This window comes from Chiloscyllium plagiosum, unplaced genomic scaffold, assembly GCF_037043375.1.
Source record: "Chiloscyllium plagiosum isolate Xiang-an unplaced genomic scaffold, Cpla_swu_hap1 HiC_scaffold_2, whole genome shotgun sequence".
NCBI lineage: Eukaryota > Metazoa > Chordata > Chondrichthyes > Orectolobiformes > Hemiscylliidae > Chiloscyllium > Chiloscyllium plagiosum.
The window spans coordinates 6,039,107-6,053,568 of NW_028270140.1; the positions used below are offsets into that span (position 1 = coordinate 6,039,107).

At 40.4% G+C, this 14,462-nt stretch overlaps 1 protein-coding gene across 6 annotated transcripts in view; it reads right to left on the bottom strand.

The window, feature by feature from the left end:
* The window catches only part of LOC122564092 (zinc finger protein GLIS3-like), a 577,543-nt gene that overhangs the window by 19,798 nt on the left and 543,283 nt on the right, over window positions 1-14,462 (bottom strand). For all 6 annotated transcript variants that reach the window (XR_015759424.1, XM_087994473.1, XM_043718678.2 and 3 more), the window contains one exon: window positions 5,040-5,222. Coding sequence is in view for 5 of the 6 variants with exons in the window: in XM_087994473.1 (XP_087850599.1) it covers window positions 5,040-5,222 (183 nt within the window). In the remaining variant the exon portion in view is untranslated. The remainder of the gene's footprint in view (window positions 1-5,039; window positions 5,223-14,462) is intronic.

Sequence of the window (14,462 nt, forward strand, 5' to 3'; positions counted from 1 at the left end):
GTCTTTGAACAGGTTGATTAAAAGATCTTGAACCCAATGCTTGTGTTCAGTGACATTTCTTAAGCGCTCTTATATAGCAGGAGTAGAATCATATTCTCTAGTGTCTACTAGTACTATAACATAAAAAAACACATTTCTGCTGAATGATGAATTGGATAACGCAATCAATTTCCTATTTACCTGCCACATATGTAGCTAATAGGGCAAAAATCAATTTTAACGGGTTGATGTCAGAGCAAGGGAATGAATAAAATAATTCGTCCTCAAATGTAGTCAGTGCAAACTAATTTTCTGTATTACAAACTAAAGCTAATCCTCAGATTTTAAATACCTGTAGGCCACTTTTCTTGATTTAAATTATAATTATCCCTAATCTGGGAGCCCTTTACCTTAATTCAAATTACTCTGTTTCTTGCTGCTTCTGAGTTTACTAAATATTTGTCCTTGCCACTTCCTGTTTTAAGACAAGCCTGAGTCCCTGTGTCATTTCTTTATATCTCTCAGGTCCAGAGACTTCGTGACACAATGGATGTGAGATGGTGAGGAATACAGAGTCAGAACTGTGTCAAATAGGTTGCAATGTGTGATGTGACTTCCTTTGGACTGAAGTGGAACCCAGGCAAGTCACATTCTAAAATGAAAGGAGATTGGAAGGAGGGGGAGGGGTTGAGTCCAGCTTTGTAGATCATTAAATGTCATGAACAAGAATAGAAATGAATCAAAAATACTGATCAAATTTTGATCTCTGTATCTAGAGGACTAGAGGACAAGGAGGTTGGAGTCAATTTCAGGTATACAAAACTCTAGTAAGAGCACACCTGCTAAAGAATATCAGAGTGCCTCACCGAGGGGTGTATGGAGGTGTGTGGTTGAGGGTGGGTAAGGAATTCTGCAGGTGGATATCCGACTACTTTGCACCAACCTCCAACCGATTAGTAATTTTACAGAACGGGGAACGGGGCTGAGGGCAGACTGGGGTTACAGCAACCTTGGACCTGGAGTGGCCAATTCTTTATGGTCAATGGGAGGAGGTCAGGGCTGGGGAAGTAACTCCGCAGATCATCCAGCTCAGGTACTGGTCAAGTACAGGCCCCTTTTCAGATTGGACATCCCTGCCCCAAACTCTCGCCAAGCTCCCCCACACTGTCCTCCCCTATGCTCCCCCCACCCACATTCTCCTCCCCAATGCTCCTCTCCCCCACACTCCCCTCCCCCAACCCACCCCAAATCCCCCCTGCACTCCCCTCATCCATTCTCCCCTCCATCAAGCTCTCCCAGACACACCAAGTTCTCTGTCTGTGCCCAGCCTTGCTGTTACAACCCTGGGGTGTCCAACATAGACTGACTGTTTCAGCATCAGTGTACATCACCATCCAGACTGGCAGGTAACTCTCAAAAACGGTAAATGATTAAGAGTTATGGTGAGCAGGTGGAGATGAGTCCACGTAAAGAGCAGCCATGTTCGAATTAAACAATGGAACAGGCTCGATGGGCCAGATGGCCTACTCCTGCTCCTAGTTCTTATGAAAAGGGGCCTTCCTGCCGAGCAGCTAGGGGAGGGAGGGGCTGGTGGGGTTGAGGGATAAGGAGAATTCTCTCCCCAGTGGTGGTGCAGGCACCAAGAGGTCCCAGACAATCAGATCTGGCAGCTCCACTGTCCTCGCTTTCTCCCACTGGGATGACAGTATTAGTGCTACACACAGCAGAGAGTTGTGGTCAAGGAGGGATCTGAGTGTAAAGGGGGTGAGCGGGGTGAGGAGGATACCCAGGAAAGGGTGAAGGTTTGGAACATTGTGGGGCTGGGGCCTGGGCAGCAGGGGGAGGAGAGTGGTTTTTAGTACATCCTCCCCCAGTGCTAGGTCTCTCAGTCAGGCACTGTATTGGCATCTCTCACTTTCTGCTTTATGCAAACGTTACCCATTGAAAGGCTTTGCTTGGGTTGGAGTGGCACAGTGATTAAATACCCTCCCTGACCATGGGGAAAGGCATTAGCTGGCAGCTTGGGACTCCATGGGTGAAATTACAACAAACTAAAGTCATATTCCCTGAAGGTTAAAAGGTGTTGATTCATTTGAAATAAGTTTTCAAGCTCTTACAGACTGTCCCCTGGGAGGGGAACAGACTGGTGAGGCAGAGAGAAGCCACATTCACTGGTTGGGGAGTCTCAGACTAAGGGGTATAGTCAAAATATTTAACACAGTTTTCAGAAGTGACCTTCAGGCTCTGGCCTGAAACGTCGATTCTCCTGCTCCTCGGGTGCTGCCTGACCTGCTGTGCTTTTCCAGCACCACTCTCTCAACTCTGATCTCGAGCATCTACGGACCTCACTGTCTCCTTCAGGGGGAGACACTTTACTGAAAATATGGTAAAGATTTGGAATAGACTGAATTGATGCAAGATCAATGATAAAATTTAAATTTGCAGTTGACAGATTTTGGTTAACCAGATATGTGAAGGGATCTGGTCAAATAGCAAATGGAGGTTGGTCACAGATCAGCCATACCACAGGAAAGGCAAAATCGTGCTAATCCTGCTGGACCATAGGACTGCTCTCTCTATAGAGAGACAATGGATGGTGGTTCAACCTGAGGATCACTGTGCCTCAGGTGAGAGGAGAGATTGAGGAAGAGAGTCCTTCATGGTAACCTCAGCTGCTGCAGGAATTGAACCCTTGCTGTGTCAGTGTCACTCTGTGTCTACAAACTGGCCTTCCAGCCAACTAAGCTAACTGACCCCCTAGCCAGAATACAAATGAAAGGCCGGTTTGAAATGCCTTTCCTGTTCCTATTTCTGGAGAAAACTATCTCAGTACCGAGTCATTAATAGATATACCAGTGTTTGTTTTCTTCCTTAAACTTATAGGAAAACACTTCTACCCATTCCCAATCCATGACTGTGTAGTCAAATTCTGAATGAATACCATCTCCAAGTTTGCTGATGACATCATTGTTGTAGGATGGATACCTAACAACGACGAGTCAGAATATAGAGGGCTTAGTGTCATGGTGCAGTGAGAACAACCTCTCTCTCAATGTTGGCAAAACTAAAGACCTGATCATTGATTTCAGAAAAAAAGGAGGAGAACGCACCCTCATCTACATCGATGGAGTTGAGGTTGAGAGGGTGGAGAGCATCAAGTTCCTTGGGGTGATGATAACTGACAACCTGTTCTGAACTTTCCACATGGTTGCGATGGTCAAGAAGACACAACAATGCCTCGTCTTTACCAGGCAGCTCAGGACATTTGGCACCAACTTTGACAGATGCATCATTGAAAGCATACTATCCGGGTGCATAATGGCCTGCTATGGTAACTGCTCTGCCCAGGACAGTAAGAAACTACAGATGATTGTGTGCACAACCCAGGCCATCACAGAAGCCAGCCTCCCATCCATGGACTCCATTTACACAACTCGCTGCCATGGAAAGGCTGCTAACATCGTCAAAGTCCCATCACACCTGGTGGTGATCTCCTACAACCTCTTCCATCAGGCAGGAGATACAGAAGCTTAAACACATGCACCAACAGGTTCAGGAACAGCTTCTTCCCAGCTATTGTTAGACTGATGAATGGACCTCTCTACCCTCAAATTATGTTGATCTTGCCTCACACGTGTCCTGTATGATGTAACCCACATGCCTCTGTCTTAGTTTTCTTTCTGTGTGTCCTTGCTGACTGCGACCTGTCTGTACTGCTCGCAAACAAAACTTTTCATTGTACTTCGGTACATGTGACAATCAATCAATCAATCAATATTGTAATTTCACTGTCAATGTGCTGGAAATTTTATCAGGTTTACTGTGTAATTCTAACACATTTATAATTCCAGAGGTGGAGCTGCACTCAGGGCTATTTTATATTAAAAAACTAGCATTTGAAAGTAATTGCTTTTCCAAATCCTTTTTGTGGAAAAAGTGTCAGACAACATCCCAAAATGCCAAAGGCAAGTACAACCAGCTTGAGTTTCTTTGCCATTTCACAATGCAGTTGGAACCACTTGTTTATATTACAAAGTTACTAATGTATATCCAGTCATCTTCAGTTCTTTATATAATGACCTTTGGCACATTCTGTTTTCTGTGAGAACTGTAAAATGTAAAGTAAACAGAGTGTGAGGATGAAATAACAGCAACATTTTCATTAGACTGATTTGAATAACACCAGAGCAGGTGCTAAAGTGGCTATTCAGCTTGAACACTTTGAAATAAAAGTTTCTCCATTTACAATGATTAAGTGAATGCTGGTGCAGCTGTTAATGATGTGAACTTTGCTTGCATCTTTAAAAATATAACACTGAAAAGCAACAGGGACTAAACAAAAATTGCATTTTCAAATCAAAATTGCTACAAAAAATTGCTATTGTATTCTTGTTATCAATGACGATTTATTCATTCTTTGTCACTGCTTAAGTGTTTTCATTTTTACTTCCCCCATTCCTTTCGTAAGCTCCCACTTAAATATTTCAACCCAGTTTTGCAATATCAGAACACCCTATCCCACCCTTGGAGTCAAGTAACATACTCAAGATTCTCTAACAATGCCTCTCTGTGACCACTCTTACCGGTAAGCTTTATTATTCTTGATGTTCCCTCTTTTCTAATGAGGCAATAGCTTAAACCAACAGACATCATTACTGAAACTTTTTTTAAAAGAATGACCATGGCCCTTTTTTTTGTGCAACTGCAGTCATGAGGTCCTAGCAATAACGATAGTTCAAGAATTGCTGCTGGAAAATGTCTTTACATGACTGTATTTTCATGGTTCATTAGTAAATAAAGTCAGAAGTCACACAACACCAGGTTATAGTCCAACAGGTTTATTTGAAATCACAAGCTTTCAGAGCACTGCTCCAAGTGGACCTGACGAAGGGGCAGGGCTCCAAAAGCTTGTGATTTCAAATAAACCTGTTGGACTATAACCTGGTGTTGTGTGACTTCTGATTTTGTCCACACCAGTCCAACACCAGCACCTCCACATCATTAATGAATGGGGGAAGCAGTGGTATTTTTGACATACGTGAAAATAAACTGACATTCACCTGGAAAACTGGGATGAGCAGATAATGCTCTGTGGAAGGCATCAAATCCAGCTTGTCCCACAGTTGTGGGAAGTAGACAATCTTCAAACGAAGGCACCATATTGCGAGGACTAGCTTGGCCTATATTCCTAGAGGTTTCACTATACTGAGGAGGGTAGAAGGTCTGCAGTTGGCCGTAGTAACCTATGAAGAGAAAACAAAGTAATTAGATAAACCGACCTGATTGTTGAATGTTATTTTTGTTGTTTTTGCCAAGTACAACAAAAAAGGAGTTGGACTGAAGGATCTGTATCCGTAAAACAGTACAATTCTGTGACACGAAGTGTAAACTGTAACGTCAGCAGGTTAGCCAAGATAGCAGAGCTTGGCAAGTAATATTAGACATATCAAAACTGGCATGTTGCCACACTTTGTATGAGTGATGGGAAAATGAATTAAAACTTAAAATGATCTAAATTGACTGGAGTGTATTCTTAAGTGTTCACAAATAATTTGGAACAAAGCAGTTTTGTACCCCCGTTCAGTGCTCAACTAAAATTGGAAAAATTACTGCAGTGTAATTGAAGTCAATTTATTTTATTACATTATTATACACAATTACAAAATGACATATTGAAAATATTGACTCTCTATGTAAATATCTGAATGGAAAAAAGTGCTGATCAGCTTTAGGGACAACACATCTTTGCACATGACTAAAGGCAGCTGTTCTCAATGTTCAACAGAAAATTGCAATGAATTAAATGCTACACTTGCTGGAAGTGAATTGCTTTGCAAAAGGTTACAGCTGAGTCCTATTACAGGAGAAAACTGCCTCTATCAAAGACAAGCCAGCTGGCACAGCCAATCGGAACACATCTTCACCCTGTTTTGCTCTCATTCTACATGTTTAGATCCTTCTACAACACCCTATTTACAATTCAGAGAATCACATAATGTTAGAGTCATAGAATGCTACTCGTCCATACTGACCATGTTTTCTGAACTAAACTCGTCCCAATTGCCTGCTTGGCAAATGTTTGGCCTACACCCCTCTAAACCTTTTCCATTCATCTACCTATCCAAATGTCTTTTTAATGTTGTAAGTCTACCTAAATTTAGCACTTCCTCTAACGGTTCATTCCAGTGTGAAAAAGTTGCCCCTCAGGTCCCTCTTAAATCTTTCTCCTCTCACCTTAAAAGTATGCCTCCGAGTTTTGAAACCTTCCACCTTAAGGAAAATACCTTATCATTCATTTAATCTATGCCCCTCATGATTTTATAAACCTCAGTATGGTCATCCCTTAGCCTCTTATGCCCCAGTGAAAAAGTCTCCTTATAACTCAAACCCTCCAGTCCCAGCAACATCCAGGTAAATATTTTCTGTAATTTAATAATATTCTTCCTATAGCAAGGCTAGCCAGAACTGTACATAGTAATCCAAAAGTGGCCTCACCAACATCCTGTATTATGTGAACATGACGTCCTAACTCCTACATGCTAAATGGTCTGAACAATTAAGGGAAGCATGCTAAATGCCTTCTTAATGTCCACCCCAAGTAATCATACTTAGTAACAAGAAACCTGGTAATGTAGAAAAATGGCTCCTTGTCACAAACCATGTCCACTAATTGATGAAGGGAGTAACAAAAACATGCATTTGGTATTTCAACAAGAGCTATGTTAAACAAGGAAATGAAAAAAAACAAATGCGCATTATCCTAACCTTTCTACTGCAAGCAAGCCTGCCCTACTATTCTGTACGATCATAAACGATCAAACACTTCAGTGCATTTACCTGCCCCAACTCCATGACCTTGTTCACCATTAGTCTTCAGAAATCTGTCAATGGGAGACATGATATGGAGGAGCCGGCGTTGGTCTGGGGTGGACAAAGTTAAAAATCACACAACATCAGGTTATAGTCCATCAGGTCTATTTGGAGCACTAGCTTTCAGAGCGCTGCTCCTTCATCAGGTGGTCGTGGAGTATACGATCATACCACACAGAATTTATAGCAAAACATCACAGTGTGATACCATGAAATGATATATTGAAAAAAAAACCCGGAGAAAGTGCTTTTCCAGCGCTATACTTTTTGACAGAAATCTATCAATTTCTACCTTAAACATACTCAAAGACAGTCTGTCTCAGCCCTCTATCCTAGAGAATTCCAAAAGTTCAAATCCTCTGACACAATAAAATTCTTATCACCTTGGATCTGATTGGTATCCCTCTTATTTATAAACTGTGACCCTGGTTTTAGACTCACCAGCCAAAGGAAATATCTTACCTGCACCTATCCTGTCTATCCCTTTAAGTATTTTGCAAATTCAATGCGATCATCCCTCATTCTTTGAAAGCCTAGAGAATATAGGCAGCTTACTAATGCAGCTTAATTTTCCCAATCTCTCTTCATAGGTAATTCTGGTGATCCTTTGTTGCAATCCACCTATAATAATACCAGCTTGCCTAAGATAAGGAGACCGAAACGGAGCACAGTACTCCAGGTGTGATCTAATTAAGCCTGTGTACAATTGAAGGAAAACATGACAGCTCCTGTACTCAAATCCTCTTGCAACAAAAGCTAACACTCCATTCACCTTCCAAATAGTTTGCTGCACCTTCATGTTAGCCTTTAGTGACTTATCAACAAGGACATCTACAATTTCCAGGGTCCTACCATTTCAGAAATATTCTGCACATGTTTCCACTACCAAAGTGGATAACGTCATACATTTCCACATTCCATACCACCTGGCATGTTGTAGTCCAATCACTAACCCTGTCCAAATCCTCCTGAATTCGCTTGACATCTTGCTCACAACAAATATTGCCACTTAGTTTTGTATTATCCACAAATTTGGAAATATTGTATTAATATGAATTAGGACATTTTATAATTTGTTGCAGTAAACATTGCAAAATGTGAAATCTTGTTTCATTCATATGGCTAGCAAATTCAAAATTTTCTTTTAAAGTTACCAACCTGTACAGAGATTGTAACACAGTCCATCGTAATTTGAGCTTTCAGCACAAGTGCATATTTACCATTTTGTATGTTTTTGGTTAGCTGATTATGTACAATGAAGGTTGGGTTACAATGTCCATGATTAGGAAATGTTAATTAAAGTGCAGTTTAATTGGTCATGTGTAAAGCAGAAGTGATTGCATTAACTGAATAGTATAATACATGTATGGGATTTTGGTGGTGGTGATGATGCTGATGGTCTCCAATACATTGATTATTATTGACTGGGCAATCACAGAAATGACCTCTGATGCCTCTGCACTTGAAAAGAGCAAACAACATTCTGGCTGTCCAAGAGGTACAGAGCCTAAAGCCTACTTGCATCATGACATCATGAGCTACAAGATGTACCAAGAATGTTGAACTTGGACCATCTAAAAGGAAACCAGAAATGTACAACTTCCATGTAAAACAGGAAAATGAATTATATGAGTACACAATCCTTTATCCGAAATCCTTGGAGCCAGTTTTTTTTTGGAATTTGGAATTTTTCAGATTTCAGAATAAATTACTTTTCACAGTGAAATAAAAAAAAATTACTGAACAGCAGACGCATGCGTGACTAGCACGAACGCTGAGACATAATTGATGCCATGCCAGCGCTGGCCATGCCGCTATGTCACATCTGTGTGATGTGGTTCGAGTTGGTATGATGTAGAGTCACCTGTTTGCGTGCCAAAACAACTGTCCACATACCACGAAAAGCAATTTGGATTTTGGAGCTTTTTGGATAAAGGATTGTGTATCTGTACATTGCAATGTATATTGGTAAGTAAAATGGGGAATTTGGAATGACCTAACAAAACGATGCAGAGTAAATTCAAGGCTAGCTTTGCCTTTACCTCACACAAAGAAAGCAGATGAGCCAAAGGCCATTTTGAGAGCTCCAAAGTTGAAAGTAACTTGTGTAAACTTTTGGAAGTTTTTCTAAACCAGCAACAAAAGTTAAGGTAGTAAAAGGTAATGAAACATCCTTTGATGTTTACCATCTTCTAACAAAATGGAAGAAATAATTTGCAGATGGCAAAATAATAAAAGAAACAATGACTGAGGCCACTGACTCTTTATTCAAACACTTTAAGAATAAAGAAGAAATAATAAGGGCAATCCAGAACATGGCACTTGGTGTTTGTGCAGTGGAATCTTTCTCCAAAGTGCAGTGGAATCTTTCAGTGACTACAGCTGGACCTGAAGAACTGTGAATGCTTCTCATTGCAGTTCAATGAATCCATCAACATGACAGACACAGCTCAGAATTATAGCGTACAACAATATAGTCTACAAACAAATCTGCTCTGTGAGTTCTGTGATCAGCACTGCAAAGCCTCTTCTGATCTTTGACATTTTTGATATATGAGAAAGACTAATCTTGAAAATCTTTTTAGGTCTTTTGGCGAGGGTGCAGATCAATCAACATAAGAGCCACATTTCTGCAAAATGACATTTTTAAAAGAGAAATGTTTCTAAAACTGCCCAAAAAGGCAGGGGATACAGAATCAAAACAATAAAAATGAAATTGCCCATAGAATCATGGAATGTTTATTGTACAGAAAGAGGCAATTCAGTCTGCCCTGACTGTGCCAGTTCGTTATAACTCAACTCAGGAAGATCTCCTCCACAGCCTATTTTCCTGTGCCTCTGAAAGTCTTCTCCTCTTCAGATAATTACCCAATTCCGTTTCGAGAGCGACAATGAGATTTGTCACTACATTCTCAGCCTGTGCATTCGGATTCAAGTAAAATACTTGAAAAAGTTTTAAGGTCTTGTTGCCTCCAGTTTCTTCTGGTTCTGAATCTTCTGCCTCCTTCCAATGTTTCCTGTTCCCTTTTTCTGGACCCAGTGTCCTTCTTCTGTACTCTGGGACTGATCTGTCTCTGACCCCACTCGCCCATTCCTGTGCAGCCAGGCCTGATTTCTATCACCCCCAGGAGCTGACCCCCTCCCTCTCCCATCCCTTCACCTGATCCGATATATCTCACCCACCTTGACTTACCCTACACAGCGCGTTACCTACCTGGTCCCCTTGACACCTTACCCCCGTGACCCACTTGGTATCCAATACATGACATCGTACATACATGACACCCCCAGAGAATGTACAAAACCCACTTGGCACCATTCTCTACCCACGTGGAAGCTTACTCACATGCCATCATAACCACATGGCACCATACTCCCTACTCTGTTCTCCCACATCCACCCCTGCCAATTACCACCCAAACTTCCTGGCACCCTAAACCCTCACACTTACCTTGGGTACTGAGCATTTATTAGCTGCTGTCAATGTGGCAGTCAAGATCTTTAAATCTCAGAGTACCAGACAGTTATGGAAAAACATCCATGGCTTCACTTGCCCTGACAGATCTTCACTATGAGGGGGAAAGCTGGGCTTGGCATTTTTGAAGACCCCTTCATTAGAATCTGCTGTCAAAAATTCAGTTCCTCCTTTGAAACATATTAAGGGACAAAGTGACTATCTGGGCTTCTTAGAAAATATGTTGGAGTCAAATATTAAAATACAAACAACCTTAAATTAAGTTATAGAGTCATAGAGTCACACAGCACAGAAACAGACCCTTCGCTCTAACCAGTTCATGCCGATCATCATCCCAAACTAATCTAGTCCCACCTGCCTGCTCCGGGCCCATATCCCTCCGAACCTTTCCTATTTATGAACTTATCTAAATGTCTTTTAAAGGTTATAATTGTGCCCACATCCACCACTTCCTCAGGAAGTTCTATCCACACATGAACCACCCTTCTCGTAAAGAATTTGCCCCATGTCTTTTTTGACTCTCTCGTCTCTCACCCTATGAATATGCCCTCTAGTCTTGAAATCCCCCATCCTAGAGAAAAGACCCTATCTATGTCCCTTCATGATTTTATAAACTTCTATAAGGTCATCTCCTCAACCTCCTCCACTTCAGTGAAAAAAGTCCTAATCTGTCTATCCTTTCTTTATAACTCAAACCTTCCATACCCAGCAACATTCTCAAAAATCTCTTCTGAATCCTCTCCAGCTTTAATAATATCCTTCCGAGAACAGAGCGACCAGAATTGGACACAGTTCTCCAGAAGAGGCCTCACCAATGTCCTGCACAAACACAATATTACATCCTAACTCCTATACTCAAAGGACTGAGCTACTTAAAAGCAGCTAAAATGCTAATCTTCCTTAAGGATTTTCTAATGCAGTTGGTTTCATCATATTTTTATGGATGAAAATGAGAAATATAATCCTTAAGCTTGGGAAATTAATAAAGTAAGGAACATTAAGAAGTGTTTTGGTTTCTGAAACATCAGCTGACAAAGTGGTATTACATATGGGATTCAATCTGTCAAAAATGTTTTAATGGATTCTGTGTAGTAGACATGTGAAAGATAGTATACCCATTCAATATTATTTAGATAATTGTTCACTGTGGGATAATGTACACTGTATGAAAAGTGTGAGTCAGCAAAGATTACAGATAGACCTTGATTGTTGACATGAATGTAAATGAGGAAAGAGTGTCCAAATTAAAATGCTGATTGCATGTGATCAACTGTCCATTTATTCCATTAAAAAAACCTGTACAAAGGATTTATAATGTTTTACAGTAGGATGTGTCATGCAATGTAATGCTTTGAAAAGAATATGGAGTACCTTATTTAATTATTTTGCAATTTTAGCTGTGCATACAAACTTCAATTTTCAGATAAAGAGAGGGAAAATAATCTGATAATTACAATTTTAGTGGTGGTTACAGCGATGAGGACTAATTTGCAGCTTTCAAAACCATGTTTGAAGTAATGACGAGATGCTGCAGAGGTAGAAAGAAAACATCGGAGCTCCACCTGGTCAAAAAGGTTTTGAGAAAGTGCTATGTTTTATGAATTTTTTAATTATCTGTACATCTGGACTTTGGAGTTTCATTATATCAATACCCTTTCTACCTTCACTATTCAGAACATACCCCATTCTGTCTGTTTGGGACCAACGTGGATGACCCCATTTCAGCCTACACTGAAATTAATTTACACAGTTTTGCTCATTTGTTTAATCGACTTTATTGTAATTTTGTGATTCTATCTACACTCTTTATAATATTGTCTATATTTGCATCATTGGGAAATTTGGCTATGAACTTTTATATTCAATCATTAATAGTGAATAGTAGAGGCTCCAACACCAATGCTTGCAGGAGACCACATTGCCCCACCCTGTTAATTACAGTACATGCCTATTACCATAGTCTCTCTCTTCTGCTTAGCCAACATCCTTACCAGGTCAATAATTGGCCTTCAAGATGTTAGCTTTAACTTGGGCACACAGTATCTTGTTATAAACTTTAACAAATTCTCCTGGAAGCCCATATATACAGCATTCCATTAACATTCCCCTTCCCATTACTTTGGTCACCTCTTCAAAAACCTCAAACAGTTTGTCAGACATGACCTATCCTTTAACAATCACTGTTAGCTTCTCTGATTAGTGAAACATTTTCAAGGTGTTCAGTCATCCTGTCCTTAACGGTAGACTCAAGCAATCTCCCAACAATAGATATTTCAGTTTGTGGTTTATAACTTTCTGGTCTCCCTCCATTACATTTCTTAGTACATAATTTTCCAAAATTAAAAAACACTTCTAGAATTGCGAGTACTTGTATAACAATAGTTAGGACATCTGCAGTCTCAACTATACACTTTAAAACCATAGAATAGAAGTCATCTGATCCCTGGAAATTTTCATTTTTTTTATCTCTTCCGGTTAACTTGTTTATATTTGTATTATTCAGCCCATTTCCCCCAATTATTAATGATTTTCTTGGGAAAGATAAGTATTCTAGTCTCTTCTCCTGCAGTAAAGAATGGTAGAAAATATTTATTCAACATGTCCACCGATTTCTTATTTTCATTGTTGACACCTCAGTATCTGTTTTCAAGAGATCCACACTGCTATCCCTTTCAGCTGATCAGTGTAGATTGTGAAGTAGGACTGGAGGAAGTGACAATCGAGTGCTGTCTAAAGTGATCAGAAATTTGCGGGCAAGCAGAACAACTTATCGATTCAGCTACATTGGTTAATAGGGGCTTAGTAAAACATCAGGCACAACATTGCTATAGGAAAGATGTGAAACTTGAAAAGGTTCAGAAATGATTTACTAGGATGTTGCCAGGGTTGGAGGATTTGAGCTATAGGGAGAGGCTGAACATTGGAGACTGACGGGTGACCTTATAGAGGTTTATAAAATCATGAGGGGCATGGATAGGGTAAGTAGACAAGGTCATTTCCTAGGAGTGGAGGAGTCCAAAACTAGAGGGCATAGGTTTAAGTTGAGAAGGAAAGATTTAAAAGGGATCTGAGGGGTATCTTTCTCATGCACAGGGTGGAACAAGCTTCCAGAGGAAGTGGTGGAGGCTGCTACAATTCCAACATTTAAAAGGCATCTGGATGGGTATACACATAGGAAGGGTTCAGAAGGATATGGACTAAATGCTGGCAAAGGGAACTAGATTAATTTTGAATACCTGGTCAACATGGACGGGAGCGACCCAAGGGTCTGTTTCCATGCAGTAAAGCTCTGTGACACTGTGTGCAGCACATGTTTCATAAAAAAGATTTGAGCAGGATAGCTTTTGCTGAGGTTGGAGTTTGTTGCGAGTGCCACTCAGGTATGACAGGAGAAGTCACATTTCGAGACTGCAGAAGTATGGATGAGTGATTGAATAGCAATGGCAGGGCAAGTGGAGGTTGTGGAGGTACATACAACCAATTTTGGTCATGGATACAATATGAAAATTGAAACTCAGTTCAGTCTTAAAGAAGACACAAGCTTTACACCATCTGCTTCAACTTGACAAAGTAGCCAGGGCAAGTGGTAATTTGCATATGTTCTGTTTATTTCTCCATATACTGTAAAGAAATAAATATTTAATAAATTAGAGAATGCTGTTTAAAGAATACAATAAGCTGTAACATTATTTAATGTTTTAAAACTGAAACCTTGAAGGAACTGGATACCGGCCTCATAAACTCAATGGAATGACCTTCAGAAAACTCAAGAGAGCTTTGAATGGGTACCCCCTCAGGCTATTCGAACAGGGAGCCAACTGCTTTCTTAGTTGTGTGCAAAGCCAACCAGCTTCATCAGTTTGTGTTCGGCCAAATTGAAACATTGTCAGGTCAATGTACATTAGAGTGTTAGCAGACCGCACTCTGTCGTGGATAGTTTGATGGCCTGCAACTACCTTTTGTTAGAAACCCTCGAATTTGTGATCAGGGTGTGATTATTTATCTTGTATGTTTTGTAAACTTCCGGGCTGCTAATGATACAGGTGCAGAATTTACAACTGGAAATACGAGAGGCATAACTTTTAAAACATAACTTTCCAAATCACATTCTTAGTGGGTGAAATTCATGTTGGAAACA